The 14792-nt window shown below is 38.9% G+C and overlaps 1 protein-coding gene and 4 non-coding genes across 6 annotated transcripts in view; 4 read left to right on the top strand and 1 right to left on the bottom strand.

Annotated features, from left to right (window-relative positions):
- Positions 1 to 14792, top strand: part of LOC124059080 (F-BAR and double SH3 domains protein 2-like) — a 54115-nt gene that overhangs the window by 6045 nt on the left and 33278 nt on the right. For both annotated transcript variants that reach the window (XM_046388839.1, XM_046388840.1), the window contains exon 3: positions 10477 to 10522. In XM_046388839.1, the coding sequence (XP_046244795.1) occupies positions 10477 to 10522 (46 nt within the window). The remainder of the gene's footprint in view (positions 1 to 10476; positions 10523 to 14792) is intronic.
- trnat-agu lies at positions 7365 to 7438 on the top strand. The gene has a single exon. It is a non-coding gene; the product is annotated as a tRNA-Thr (tRNA).
- On the top strand, positions 7878 to 7951 carry trnat-agu. Its single transcript has one exon. It is a non-coding gene; the product is annotated as a tRNA-Thr (tRNA).
- trnam-cau lies at positions 8684 to 8756 on the bottom strand. Its single transcript has one exon. It is a non-coding gene; the product is annotated as a tRNA-Met (tRNA).
- trnat-agu lies at positions 10877 to 10950 on the top strand. Its single transcript has one exon. It is a non-coding gene; the product is annotated as a tRNA-Thr (tRNA).

The following is a 14792-nucleotide window of genomic DNA, read 5'->3' on the forward strand; positions in this document are numbered from 1 at the left end:
GCAGTAGGGATGTCCACGGGAAGAAGCACTTATTGACCTGTCTGTGTCCAGGGTATGAATGCAGAACGTATGTATAGTACAGAGTGTTTATCTATATTATAGAATATACTGTACTTTGTCCCTGTAAAACACCTCTTTGATGAATCTGGACTGAAACTACTACTTAAAAATAGCTGGACCCCGCAGGGCAAGGAAAATGTGTCCATATAGTGAAATGAAACACACACACACACACACACACACACAGACTTATACACTCACACTGTTGACAGATAAACAGTTTCTTGCTTAAAGCCCATGGAAGATTTTAACTCCTAAATCCCTAAATCTGTTCTGAGGTTTTTTACCCTAATTAGTCAATAGGCTGACTTTAAATTAAAGCACACTCTCAAACAAACATGCACATACACAAGCTAACTTGAGTGCTTTCAGGCTATGTGTTTAATGCTCTGAGAGTGCATTTTAGTTGGACTAGTATTCAGAGAGAGGATAAGAGAGAGAGAGAGAGAGAGAGAGAGTAGAAAACGTTGACGAGTTGGTGGACTCAGGGAGTCAACTTGGTGTCCTCAATCCAGCTAAATCCTCCATACCCTTATGTCTGCCTCAGCAGCTACACACAAGCACACACACACACACATACACACACAGCACAAACCATGAAAATGAGTCTCAAGTATGCTTGTATGTACCCCATACACATTTAGTAGCATTGACTGAGCTTTCATCCACCCACCTGCCCTCGTGGCTGAATAAGAACTGAATGAAAGCTGTAACACATTTTCTGTATCGTATTTGTGTTGTGAAACACAAGTGAAAGCGAATTGGAAAAAGCCCTATGCACTATTCTTTCGTCTTTGATGATGGCCTTTAAAAGAAAAAAAATCTGTTCTCATGATTAGCATGATTAGCAAGATATAATATATCTGAGAAAAATATACCAGTGTGTGAAGGTTTTAATGCGTCAAATGTACCATTCTAGAGACAGACTGATTTATGAAGAATCTATGAAGAGCATTATTGTGGAGATGACAGTTAGTATGGCTAAAATCATTGAAAAACACTCAGACCAACAAGTGCTGGACAGCTCTCGTAAATGAAAGCTGCATCACAACTGTCACTTCATCAATGCTTACTGTTAGTGTAGTGGTAGATGCAGGCCAGCGTGCTCCTCTCTCCAGTGCTGGTATAGCAGTAAAACAAAGTGTGCAAATAGGTCTGGCTACACAAAACCAGTGTGCTCCTCACTCAGAGCTTCTCTGTCTGGCACATGTCAGGCAACCTTGTGAATAACCTCACTAGCGCACAAAAGCTGACCACCGCTGGAGGCAGACAAAAAGGAAAGCACCTCTTTTATGTCACGCTGTGCTAATTCTTTTTTTTTTTAATTATTATTAACAGTTATTAACTGGTTAATGGGTTTTGGGCTAAAGCAATATTAACACAAAACTGACATTGCACAATGTGGTTTAAAAATGAACCTCCCATGTTTGCATTTTGTGTGGCACATTTGCATGGGATAAATGAAATTTGTGTTTCGCTCAGATTTATTGAGCAAATCCTAGGAATTATCTGCAGATATCATTAAAACTTAATGGGCCTCCATGCTGAGTAGCTAGATGAGCCTCCCCAGTTAGGACCCAAAATGCTATCAGAGTCCTCATTAATGTGTTTTGCTGCAGCCTCAATAATTTAGGAAGAGGAGGAGGAATGGAAAATCCAGGACTCATAGTGAAAAACACCCTAAATTAATGCAGTACTGTTTCACACCCTCCTAATAAACAGTAATTAGGTGGCCTGTGTATTTGTTGAAATGACAGCACCAACAACCTCTGCTGGTGGAGATGATGACAAGCGAAGGTGACAGAGTTCTGTAAATCAGGCAAGGTGATTCATGACCTACTTAACCTTTATTTATACTTCAGAAAACTTTATTTAAACACTATGCAGATAGCTGAGGCAACGTTTGCCTGTTACTATATGCCTTTGGACAACCTTAGACAACCTTGCCATTAAAACATGTTTTTGTTTAAATAATGAAGGGGTGTAGTAGGTACAAGGCAGTCAGATAATAGATGTTACAAATAAGAGTCAAAACAAACCACCTCATCTGTTGCCTTAACGATGCTGATGTTATTCTGTGTTTGGTGAGAGTAAGAGAATTGTTTCACTTGTGTGGCAGTGTTGGAGGCTGTGGTTTGTGGTGCTGTTGTATTGGAACTGCAAATATAATAAAAGGATTTTCTATTGTTTTATCCAGGGGAAAAGCGGGATTTTTAGGATTTGTGTAATAGAAAACTCTAAACTCAATTAACTTTAATTCGTCTGTGAGCTGTGGTGTCAGTCAGTGTAGAAGCTGTATTCAGTGACAGATTTGAAGTGTCCTTCAGATAATCCTGACGTGTGACATACTGTAGTAACATCATCTTTCACTGAGATTTCTTCTCTATCAGTAACCGTCACTGATGTGAACAGTAGTTTGCTATGCTGTTATGGCTGCACTCTTTCTATTAGGCTGAAAGGGAACAGTTTCTGGTGTATCAGCTCGTTCTGCTTCTGTTTCCATCCATGATTTTGTCACAACCCAATAATGATCTTTTCTCTCAGGCCCCACCACTTGTGAGTCTAAGCACAGAGCTGGATGCAGCACAAGGCCTGGGAAACATATAAGGGCTTTTGTGACCTGCTTGACAAAACTACATGATTCAAACCCTGATTTTCAACCCCGATTGGCTGATTGTCCAATCCTGTGGAGAGTCTGTACTGATTTTTGCACACCTGAACAGTTCAAATGCAACTTTCAGTTAACTGTATCTTGTACTATTGGAAACTTTAATGTTTATATGATTTTAATATCTCCTGAATAAGCCTCTGACCTGAGTTTTTGCTATTTCATCATGACATTAAGGGCAGATTTTCTGTCCTTAATGTTACGTTGCTTTTACTAACCACCCAATAGTTTTATTTTCTGGCATTTTCCAAAATAGAAGTGGTGGGATTGGTTTGTATAAAGTTAATGCCTGGCTAACACTAGCATATATCCCCTTAAATAATGAACTTACTGGTGTGGGAGCTTAGTTTGAATCTCTAATATTCACTTAATTGTATTCATTTTGTTGCATACGACTTATCTGTCACATTGTAATCTCAACTGAAATAAAATGTTGAGATTGAAACTGAAACTAATGTTTTGGTCCAAATGCCTGCTTGGTCTTGGGGTGGAATAACTGCGGCAAATCTGCTCTATTATGTCTTGTGGTGATCACGCAGTGTGAAAACATGACCGCCCTCCTCCGCCTGTCTCTGTCTGTGACTCATGTTGCTTTTCCTGTTGTCTCTGATCCCAGACTATGTCCTGTAAACCATTGATCCCAGCTGTTTTCCCACATTTGATCATCTGTCTGCCTTTTCACACACACACACACACACACATTCAGTACACACAGTTAGTGTCCACTCTCGAGCACTCAAGTATTTCCTGTTGGACACACTCATATGGGCATTATTTGTCTCCCTTTCGTCTTCACGCACAGCTGATGCTGACACTGCTTTTTGACTCATGCAACATACAAACACACACACATACACGATGGGCAGAGAGAGATGATGGAGGTGAGAAAGAGAGGCGATGGAAGCAGAGTGCAGAATAGGAAGGGATAAGTGTGGGGAAGGGAAATGCAAATGTGGAGGTGGAGGGAGGGTATAGAGAGGTTTTAAGGATGAATATAAATAGACTGTGGGCTGAACAAATGATGGGAGTGAAGAAAGCAAGTGTAAGGGAGGCATAGACAAACGTCTTCGAGAGAAGAAATGCAGTATTCAACCTTTCAAAACTTCAACTGAAAGGTCTGTTCCATACTAACATGCATAGGGGCTGTGAGGTATTTCAAGTTGGTAATGAGGTGTTTATATGAAGTTTTGATTGCTTTTCTTTACTCATCAGCTACTGAAATTGAATTGCCTCAGGTCAAGTATTATGATTGAGTTGTCTTACAAGTTCTTTTGCATGTTCCTTCCAGAAGAAATTCTCAAGATTTCTGCAATTGGAAATGAGTCAGACCTCCTATGAAAAAGGCTGTTTGGCAAACCATATTTGAATGTCAGCAGATTCTTCTCTCTGGTCTGAACATCTTGTATGAAAATAGAAACATTCAGTGGCAAGAATTTGCTGCTTTTCCTCTTTGATATTGTTGCTCTTAATATCTTGGAATTTTGGAATGTCCTACCAACAAATAAGTAATTATAACTATGTTTTTCTTCACTGTGATGCTGTTGCGTAGTTGGTTAAGGCGGCTGTCTAGTAAACAGGAGATTGTGGGTTTGAATCTCAGCAGTGCCTTTTCTCCAGTCCACACTGAACTGTGTATTAGCAGTAGTAGTGAAGTGCTGTACTCTCACTGGAACACTACTGCTTTGCATATTATCCATATCCATATATACATGTATGTGTACAGGTAGAACACATTATTTGAACAGTATTCTTTGACCAGAAATTGATATTTTTATCATTTACATGTTTGTAGCTCAAAACTGTTACCTGTCAAAGCATTAAGGCATATAGACATCTGATCCTATAGAATAAGATCCCAGCACTGGATCTGTAATGCAAAATATCATCACAAGCCCTAAAAAAAGTTTCTTATTTCCTTTTTTAACTCAGAAAATCATATACTTGGTTACTGTAAAAGTAACTCTGAAATTATTGCCTTCTTTGTCTTGAGTCTTTGTCTCACTCTGAGAAAATACAGCCCTTAATCTGAGAGATCAGTTATCATCACTATGAAGGACCAAGATTTATCATTGAACCACTCGACCAATGAAGCTTCCCAAACATGTTGCATGTTTGTCCAACTGCAGTGTGGCTTCAGGTATATTAGACAAATAGTCATGGTCATGTGATTTGACGAAGTTTACTATTTGCTAATTTTTCCTAAAATGCTTAAATGGAGATTTACATTGTAGTTGACTGCATTTGTCACACCATAGACACCACCAGAGATAGCTTTTACAACATGAAGATCAAGTGGTCAGGGGTAAGTTTTGACACACGTTGTCATAGACTTCACGTACAGGTATTGTGCTTTAGTTGTTTAAAGAGCCTCTCGAGTAAACATGAAATCCTGGGTTTGAATCCCAACAGTGCCTTTAAAACTTGCTCGCAAAATGCTTTCATTTTGGAAATATATTCTCATGTCACAATGTATCAAAGGTCACTGTAAGCGAAGTTATTTGCTCTGCTATGAGCTGTATTTACAACTTTAAACAGCTATTGTCACAAGATAGTCAATGCTAGTTTTTTGCCTCAGTTTTTTGACAGAAATTGTCTCAGAGATTAAACCTCAAAGCCTTGGGTAATGCAACCGTGTGACTGCTCATATAAACTGCATCAGCTTCTTAAAATGCACATCAAAGACTCAGAGTTTTAATTTAGACTGACAGTGATGTGACACATGATCCTCATATTAATCCTAAACATCTAATTTGATATCATGTCTCAATTTCAAGTTCTAGATTTTTTTGAAACATGAGATCCTGAATTTGAATCCCAGTAGTGCCTTTACAACAGTCAGGCTTTTTTATCAGCTGTAGATTACGTACTGAACCATGCTTTATCCTTCAGCTGTTTGAAAAGATGATGTCTTTGTGCAGATCTTTAAAGACATTTTCAGTGTGGTTTTAAGAATTTGGGATCTCTACGGAGTGTAGTGAATTAGACAATTTTATAGAGAATCACCTCATTTTTTCCCCTCAGTACATTGCAGCTAGGGCCTGTCATATGGATGTAATTGGACACTGGAGACTACCGAACTTTTAATGGGGAATTAGATCTGACACAATAATTTCATCTGTCACACATTGCCATACATTTAAGTAGACAATAGGGGAACGAATAGCATTTGTTATAACACAGTCCAGTGGTCAGGGAAATGGGGAGAGTTGACACAGGACACTAGGATTGCAACTACCAATTATTTTCATTATAATTTAATCTTTCCATTATTTTCACGATTAATTGTTTGATCTATGAAATGCCCCCTCCAAAATAAAAAGAGACTCCTCATTTACAATTATAAATAACAAAGGAAAGCAGTAAATTCTTACATTTATGAAGTCAGAACCAAATTTTTGATGTTGTTGCTTGAAAAATTACTTAACCGGTCAAAATATTTGGCAACTAATTTTCTGCCAATTACTAAATTGATTAATCGACTAATTGTTGAAGCTCCTCTGGAGCCCTGTGTCCAGGGTTTGCTGAAGGAGGTGCTGTGGCTTAGTTCCTTGAAGTGCCTATCTAGTAAATAGGAGATCCTGGGAATGAAATCCAGCTCTGCCTTTTGTTCTTGTACTCCTATAAATTCTTGCAGGAAGGTACAACAATGTCTGTATGTGTATTTAAAGATATGTGCTCTAAAAATAAGTGCATCACACTACAGTATGTATTTCAAAGTTGAATTAATCAAAATCAATGTACTGTAGAGGCAGTATTGAAGTTAAAATGATTATAAAAATTATGGGGTTAACCTGCTGACAAGGATTGAAACAAGTCAGAGGGCCAGTCTGTTGACTCAGAGGATCTGACACACTCAGGTGGGATTGAAAAGTTTTATGGCCATGGGCAGAAAAAAAAACAGTGAGTAGAACTGAGCCCAGGCAAACCATATCATCCAATGGAAAAACAATTAGGTCGGGGCTTGGAGGCAAACAGCTGTTGAGTCAGTGGGGCTGTGATTTGCGGCGATCATGTCAAATCTATTGAAAAACAGAATACGTTAGATGGCCCCGTCCAGTCAGCCTTCATCTCCTCTGTTTCCAGTTGTCCTGAAACCAGTGGTGGTCTTCATGCCAATTATGGCCTGTCTTATGTTGGAATTTACGCTCCAGCTCTCCGCTGTACTTCTCTTTAGTCTCCTTGTGATCTTCACTTTCAAATACCCTTTTATTGTCCTCATCTCCACCCTATTACCAACTCTAAAAGCCCATTCTTTGCATTCAGAATGGCCTTGATGTCCGATGTTACCCATGGCTTGTCATTTAAATGTCAATGGACAGTCATTGCTGGGACAGTGCAGTTCACACTGTTGATGTAGTCTGTGATGCACATAGAGTGTTGGTCACCTCTTTTATACTGAAAGGCATAATGCCACCGACCCATGGCGTCCCATTTCTGCAGTTTTTATTGTTGCTTTTTCCTGTCAAAGAGCATAATCAGCTAGCTAGTGGACAATCTCCCCTAACTTGTTAGCTCATCTATTTTATTACCAATTTCTTTTGCCAGTGATCTCACATTGCCCCTGATGAGATAGCAGGGATATAGCTTATGTGTCCTCTGGAGCGAGCTGTGTTGCACAGCAGTTATAGCGTTGTGGGGCGCTGTGGCTTAGTTGGTTAAAGCGCCTGTCTAGTAAACAGGAGATCCTGGGTTCGAATCCCAGCAGTGCCTTTTTGCAGTAAATGCAGTTGTGAATCAGGCCAAGGAAAAGAGATGAAGTTGTTGCAGGAAGACAAAATAATGTCTATAAATAATAAATGAATGTGTTAAGGTTGCTCTGGGCAGTATACCACTGATTGCTGGAAGCAATATTGGTTAATGCTGGAAGTCTCAGTCTTTGTAGCGTGAAGCCATTACTCTACTACTTGGTTGCTGCTTCTATCTCATTACTTTCATCTCTAATTAGAATTTTGTAAGATATAAACTGATTTAAAGTGTCCAAACTTAGTCCAAGTCCAAACTTAGAGCATTTTTACTGCCAAGCTACTCAGTTTAAGATTAAACTTTAGTTCACTATTTAACTTTTCAACTTTTAACTTTTGAGTAGAAATTCTAAGCTTTTAGCTCTGTTAGCTGTTAGCACCCACTAAGTGATCGTTTCAGTCACTGTGGCGCTGTGGCTTAGTTGGTTAAAGCGCCTGTCTAGTAAACAGGAGATCCTGGGTTCGAATCCCAGCAGTGCCTTTTCACCTGGTTGTGCTTTCTGTTTTCTAACATTATCCTGAACTTGATATGCACTTGCTATAAGAAATGTAGTACTCCTCTGTTGTAGTCTACTCTGGTATCATTCTCTGCGTATGACATGATTCGTAGCCACAAAGCATGATGAACAAGCTATCTTTTCGAATGTTTGCTAAAGAGTTGTTGTATTTATGTATATATATATCTATATCTTTATCTATCTAAAGTATCTATCTATGTAAATTTTATTTGGGGTCATTATCACTCTTCTCTCCTTCAAACGCTGAAATTGGATTAGTTTAAGTTAATAATAATGAACATATGAAACTGTATATTTTTGTTATACACAACGGGCTCCACAGATAACAACACAACCGTGCTTGTTAGGGCTTGATACTGACATAAACAATAGAAACGTCTGTCACTTCCAATCTAGTTAGAGCACACACATCTCTCATACAACAGCAAGAAGAAGGAGAACTTTCATGTATGCTCTGTCTGTGAGATCATATTAACAAATACAAAATTATTCTTCTATATTATATTGTAATTATTATGAATTTCACTGTCATCACCAAATTCTTCTCCAGTGTCATCTGTCTAACCGGTGCATCCCATTTAACTTAATAGACATGATATGGAAATTTGTGGAATGTTCTGTTTTGCTGGGTCTCTCTTAGCTCTTGTCACAATTTGTAGAGTAATTGCTGCTTTTCAAATCAGTTTCAAAAGACCTGCCCCGTGTGAGGCTCGAACTCACGACCTTCAGATTATGAGACTGACGCGCTGCCTACTGCGCCAACGAGGCCTGTGTGTGGGTGGACCTGCTCCTTCCCCCAAGGGGGTGTTTCCATACACTGACATGCACGGGGGTGGGGCTAAACACCAAACATGTGCTCCAGTGGATCGCTGACAGTTGGAATTTTCAGTTGCAGTTTTCTCTGTGCAAGATTTAAAAGAAGTCGTCAAGAATTTCTCATCATTCTCATGTCTGTTTTTAGCCATTAAACCCAGGAATCCAAAGCAGCCTCTCTTTAGGAAACAGTAAAAATACAGCAGGCTTAACCCAAAATGACAAGAAGCACAGCCCTATTTGTTTGGGCTGTAATTAGCATTGAGAGCTTTGGCAGTAATTATGCTGTCTATGCTTACAGTAAGTGTTGTGTGTAAGTGTGAATGTCTGTTGTATGGGTTTATTTTAAACAATACTGGTTTGATGAGTTGGAGTTACATTAAAATTTTGTCCTACATTTAAAAACCATGTAATTTATTAGTACATACACGTAGGGTGTTTCCTTAGGCTGCATGTTTTCTATGCTGTGTTAATAGCTTACTTAAATGTTCACTTAGCAGAAGGCTTAGAGCCACTGCGTTTTCAAAACAGCCAGAGGGTATCATGCTAATTTAGCATTCTGCTTAACAATGACACTTCTTCTCTCATGTTGTGATAGATATCTTGATCATAGGTTTCTTATTGCTCAGATAACACTTAATTTCAGAACAAATGTATTTCTTGCAACTGGTATGCTATAATTCCCCTTAAAGAATATGCATTTCACATACTGTTACGATGTTAAACCTGACAATATAGCTCCGTAAGATAGGCCATAAGGTTTTGTACTTGATATCCTTCCATTGTGACAAGCCAAGTGCTTTCACTGTAATAAGTTGCTTTTATCACGACTCCCCAGGGTGCTGTGGCTTAGTTGGTTAAACTGCCTGTCTAGTAAACAGAGCATTTTGAGTTCAAATCTTTTCTGCAATTTCAGTAGTTACTGTCGATCAGGAAAAAGCAAATATAAAGTTCTTCGAAGAAGGCACAACAACATCCCTGTATCTTGATACAGTAAATACATGGTCAGTTGCAGTTAGTGCTAAGGTATGGGCACAGGCATCACCCATGCTAGTACCCAAATGGTAATACACAGAAGTACCTTCCCTGTGAATATACTCAATCTGCAGTCTTATGAAGTTAAGAAATGCCGATACTCAGTGGGAAAACACAGAGTGAGGACCAGACTACTATTTCATGTTCTACACATTGATAAGTTTGATGTTTAAATATAGGTAGTGTTAATTTATGTCAAAAATAATCCCGTAAAATGTTTGTCTACCTGGTGAGGTCATCTCCAGTATACAAGCTGTTCATTCAGCAAACAGTGCCAGTACTTTTATCTGTCTGTGTAATCGTGTACCTAATGTTATGTTTTCCATTCTGCACATTCCTGAGCTGTGATAAGAGCTTCCACTGTCTCCGCTGCCAGGATGTTGTGTGATGTAGAGAGAACAAGGGGAAAGTTGGTTGGGGTCTGAGCATTTTTTTTTTTTTTTGTTTTAGAAAGAACTTTCTCCTCAACATAATATTGGCTGAGTATAGAGTTGTTATGTTATAATTGGTCCTTTTCCCCCTTTTTCCAGTACACAGACTATTAATGAAAAACATGAAATTTATATATTTTTCCCTATACAAACAGCATACAGACATTTAAACAAACTTCTTTCTCCTCTGCCTCTTTCTCTCTTTGTAGGAGCTACAGTTTGAAGAAGGGACAGCTGGAGAGGGACTATGCACAGGTAAGACTGATTGGACTCTGGCTGCTTAGCCGAATGTTTACAGAACTGACTTAGAGTTGTGCATGTTTTAATGGAGCTCCTCTTTTTAGTTTTAAGCTAATTGCTGTGCATTGCTTTGATAGTGGAGGTTGAAATTGTGTACTCAAGAATTGTTTTGTGTGTTAGGTTTATAACCACTTTTTGACTTGTCATACCTTCTTAAAGCTTGACCCTAAGGTTAACCCATTTTCCCCCAGGAATCAATAAAGGATTCTGATCCTGATTCTACTTAAGACACTGTGGCTTAGTGTGTGGCTGTTTGGGATGTTATTGATTATATGAGTTGCCCCTTGCTCCAAAGAGCTAATGTTCATGGGCGCTGTGGCTTAGTTGGTTAAAGCGCCTGTCTAGTAAACAGGAGATCCTGGGTTCGAATCCCAGCAGTGCCTTTTCCACATTACAGTGCAATTGCGGTTATGGAACACACAGGAGGGTAAACATGTGGTACTGTCCTTTCCCTCTCTTTGTTCAAGCAGCGTCCTCTTCTGCATGCAGAAGAGTTTTTTCAGCACATGTGGCCTGAGACTATAATCGTACGGCCAAAACTTTTTGATACTCCATTAATATTGCCTTTTTGATTAGTTAATAAACAGGAGATTTTAGGTTCTAATCACTGAAGTACCTTTTCTGTAGTCACTCCAGTTTCTTCATCAAAATTTGAAAAAACAATGTTCCAAGGGTGGATTAAGAACAGGAACCTTTGTGTGATATCAGTCCTAAGTGTTTATATAATTGCAATCACTGCAAACATACTGTCTTTTCAATCAGGCATTTGCTTGTCTTAACCTCTTAAATATGAGGATTTGCTTTCTTTTCCTGGTTTTAAATCCTAAACATATTTGCCATTTGGGCTTAGGTATATGGATTTTTTTCAGCCAGTACTGAAAAGTGACATCTAATATACTCTAAGATAACTAATAAGTTCACATATTTGTACTTTAAAAAGAAGTTCATACCCTGTTGTTTATACACACTTCAGGGTAAGAAAAGCTAAAATGTTGTGAGCAAAGATGGATAATTTAATAATCTATCGTTCCAATAAGATTTATTGTGTCAAGGGTTGTTGATGAATTATTAGCTCGAAAATGGGAAATTTAGATTGGCTGTTAATCGCCTCATTAATTGTTCTGAAGACTTTAAATGGGTGTGAGTGGCTTAGCTGATTAAAAGCTCCTGTCTAGTAAACAAAAGATCCTAGTTTTTTTTTTTTTACAAGGATCCAGATTAAACTTAAATTTATTGCAAAAATAATTCTTAAGGATTCTTTGTTTCTGGCGTCTAGCCATAGTCAGAGTATTTGGGATTCTAAGCAAAACAAAGGAGATTATAAAACTGAACTGGATATATTATGTACTGAAAACACCCTGTCTGGCCACCTGTCCCTGTTTATAACAAATTTAAATGTTAATATGTAACTTATTAAATTGTTTGATAGTTGCAATGAAACCTTGAATCTAATAACTGAGGTTCTGTATTACTGTGTAATAGCAAGCAACACTATCATATCTTGTAATTGTGAAACTAAAAGAATACCATATCCGCAGCCAGCTTAGATCAGGTGCGAGACCTGCTGATTTTTTTTTTTTTTTTTTTTTTTTTTTTTTATTCAGTCTTCAGATGAATAAATACTCGCAGATGTGCTGCAGGACGCATTTGGTTTCACTTCCCATATTTCTGTTTGGTAATTCACAGATGTTTCAGAGTTTCCTCCTCTTCCACTCTCTCAGATTTATGAAATGCTGCTTAGTAGTTGTGAATCTTTAAAAGTTAGAGACAGCAAAAACATCTAAATAAGGCCATATATTCACTCAGCAACAGACTTATGTTGCCATTTCTCAGAGTGTACTGCTTTTTTTTTTTTTGCCACCAACAACCTTACTCAGCAAGCAGCCCTATGAGTGGACTCCTTTAGCGGGCAGGATTTCTAATTCAGAAGTCCCACTCCAGAACCAACAGAAGGTCTGGTCTCTGTGTTGGCTCGTGCAGCGTATACCTCTTCATATTTTCCTTATTTAGGGCTTAAATCCAGGTGGACCAAAGTAACAGAGTTTAAGCTCAGATGCTGGAGCACGCATTCAGTAGCTCTAAGGGAGATTATAATTGTCATTCAGTACAATTTTCTTACACACAACATTATTAAAACAAAAACAGGCAGGTTAATTGATGATGAAAATTGTAATTTCAACCCCAGTGAACATGCTGCTTGTCTATAGTGCTTTGAAATGCTATCCTTTAACATTTTGATATTTCGCTTTTTGAGACAATAAAAAGTGAGTTGCTGTAAAGATAATGTTTGTTGAAACATAATTTTCAGTCGCTTGAGACAGAACATTGTTTCAAGCTAAATGACTCTATGATCCAGTGTTCAGACTTGATGGAAGACATGTGCAAGCGTTAGAGTGACTGCCTCACAACCACTTTGTAGTGTGCTACAGATATGTCAGAACCCACAAAACTAAAACACATTTCTCAGCAGAAGGCTGCGTCATAATTCTGCTCTTACTAAGTACTAGTTGAGCAATTTCTAAGTAGAAACTAGGAAGTGAATTCCAGCAACAACGTGAAAGACTGATTTCTGTTGTATTTTGATGCTTCTCAACTTAAGCTCCCTTTCAGTGCACACACACACACACACACACACACACACACACACACACTCAGTCATACACCTGCTGAGAAACGCTTTCAGCAAAAATCCTCTTGTAGCTTCACGAAAAGCTTTCCAATACATTACCCGTGTAGCTCTGTGCTCCATATCAAGATAAAAATATTTGCTCTACACAGCTTGTCCACACCAGTAACCCTTGTTTTATATCCCTAATGTCCTCATCGTACATATGCACATGAAAGGTTGGGATGGAAAGAATTAAAAAGATGGCAAGAGAAAGAGAGAAACTGGGTTGTTTGTGAATCTTCCTTTGCATGTGGTTTTAATGATTTAAGTGAATTGGTCAAACCTTCTGGTTATAGACACTCATTTTCTCCTCTTCTCTCTCACCCCGTCTTGCTCTTTCTCTTTCTCTATCTCTATCTCCCACTATTACCCCTCAGCGCTCTCTTGCTCACCTTAGAAATAGAGGTTGCCTAGCAACCCCCCCCCCCCCCAACTCAGTAGGACAATGGATTCCCTCCTAATTGTAGGTGTATGCACGTATGTGTGTGTTCATGTGTGGGAATGTCAGGGGGCTGTGGTTTCTTTTGTAAATGTATGAAATGGGAGATTTTGTTTTAACATTCAATAAACAAGCTCATTCTCTTACCACAGTAGCATTTTGTTAATAGCATTTCATTATGGCACGTCTGCCCTTGCCTCTTGTCTCTCTCTCCGCTAGACACTCAGTTTGTCAACCACTGGCGGTTATTCAGGGAGACTCCTCTCACTCATTGGCTCCCTCCTGGCGATACAGACAGAAATCCAGCCAATCAGCTGGCCCTGCAAAGAGGCAGACGGAGAGAGGATGGGGGTGAGACAGAGGGGCAGAAAAAGAGATAGATGTGAGCAACAAAATAGAGAAAGAGCTGGAGAGAAAGAGCAGAGGGATGATGGTAGAGAGAACAACGAATGACAAAGAGGAGGAAAGTGAAGAAGCTGTCGTTTAACCTTTGTCCTTTAACTGTGTCACACCAGACGTCCTCTCTGTGAGAGAGTCTGCAGCAATTACATGTTTTGTATGTGTGTGTGTGTGTTAGCTTGTGAACATTAGCTGTTTGTCTTGTTTTCCCTCCCACGATCAGCATTACTGAAATAGTTTCAGGCTGGGGTCACACTTCATTGTACTACCCAAAAAAGGCCAGCCTGCTGTGGCTGTCGCTGTGTGTCAGTTTCCTTCTGCACTCCCATGGATCACTGTTGCATGTAAATCCTTATGGGTGTGTTTCTGTAAGTCTGTAAGTTCACAAAATAAACTGTGACTTCTTTGGTTGAGTTTATGCATCAGATTTCAAACAGCCCACCCACAGTAGATAATACGCAAATGTAAAACACACTTTTACATTTTCTCCTCTCGTCTCCTCTCTTCTGTTCTCCTCTATTTGCCTTTATCACCTCTTCTGTCCATACATTGGTACAACCTTGACACAATTGCTTATGCACACATCATAATATCCAACATATTAATTATGTATTTGTTCTAATGTATCCAATATGGTACCAGTATTTGATCTACACTGATTTTGACAAGGTTAATAGATGGGAAAAGAGGAGGAGAGATAGGAAAGTGATGATTTCTGT

Source organism: Scatophagus argus, chromosome 5, assembly GCF_020382885.2.
Source record: "Scatophagus argus isolate fScaArg1 chromosome 5, fScaArg1.pri, whole genome shotgun sequence".
In the NCBI taxonomy this organism is placed as follows: Eukaryota; Metazoa; Chordata; class Actinopteri; family Scatophagidae; genus Scatophagus; species Scatophagus argus.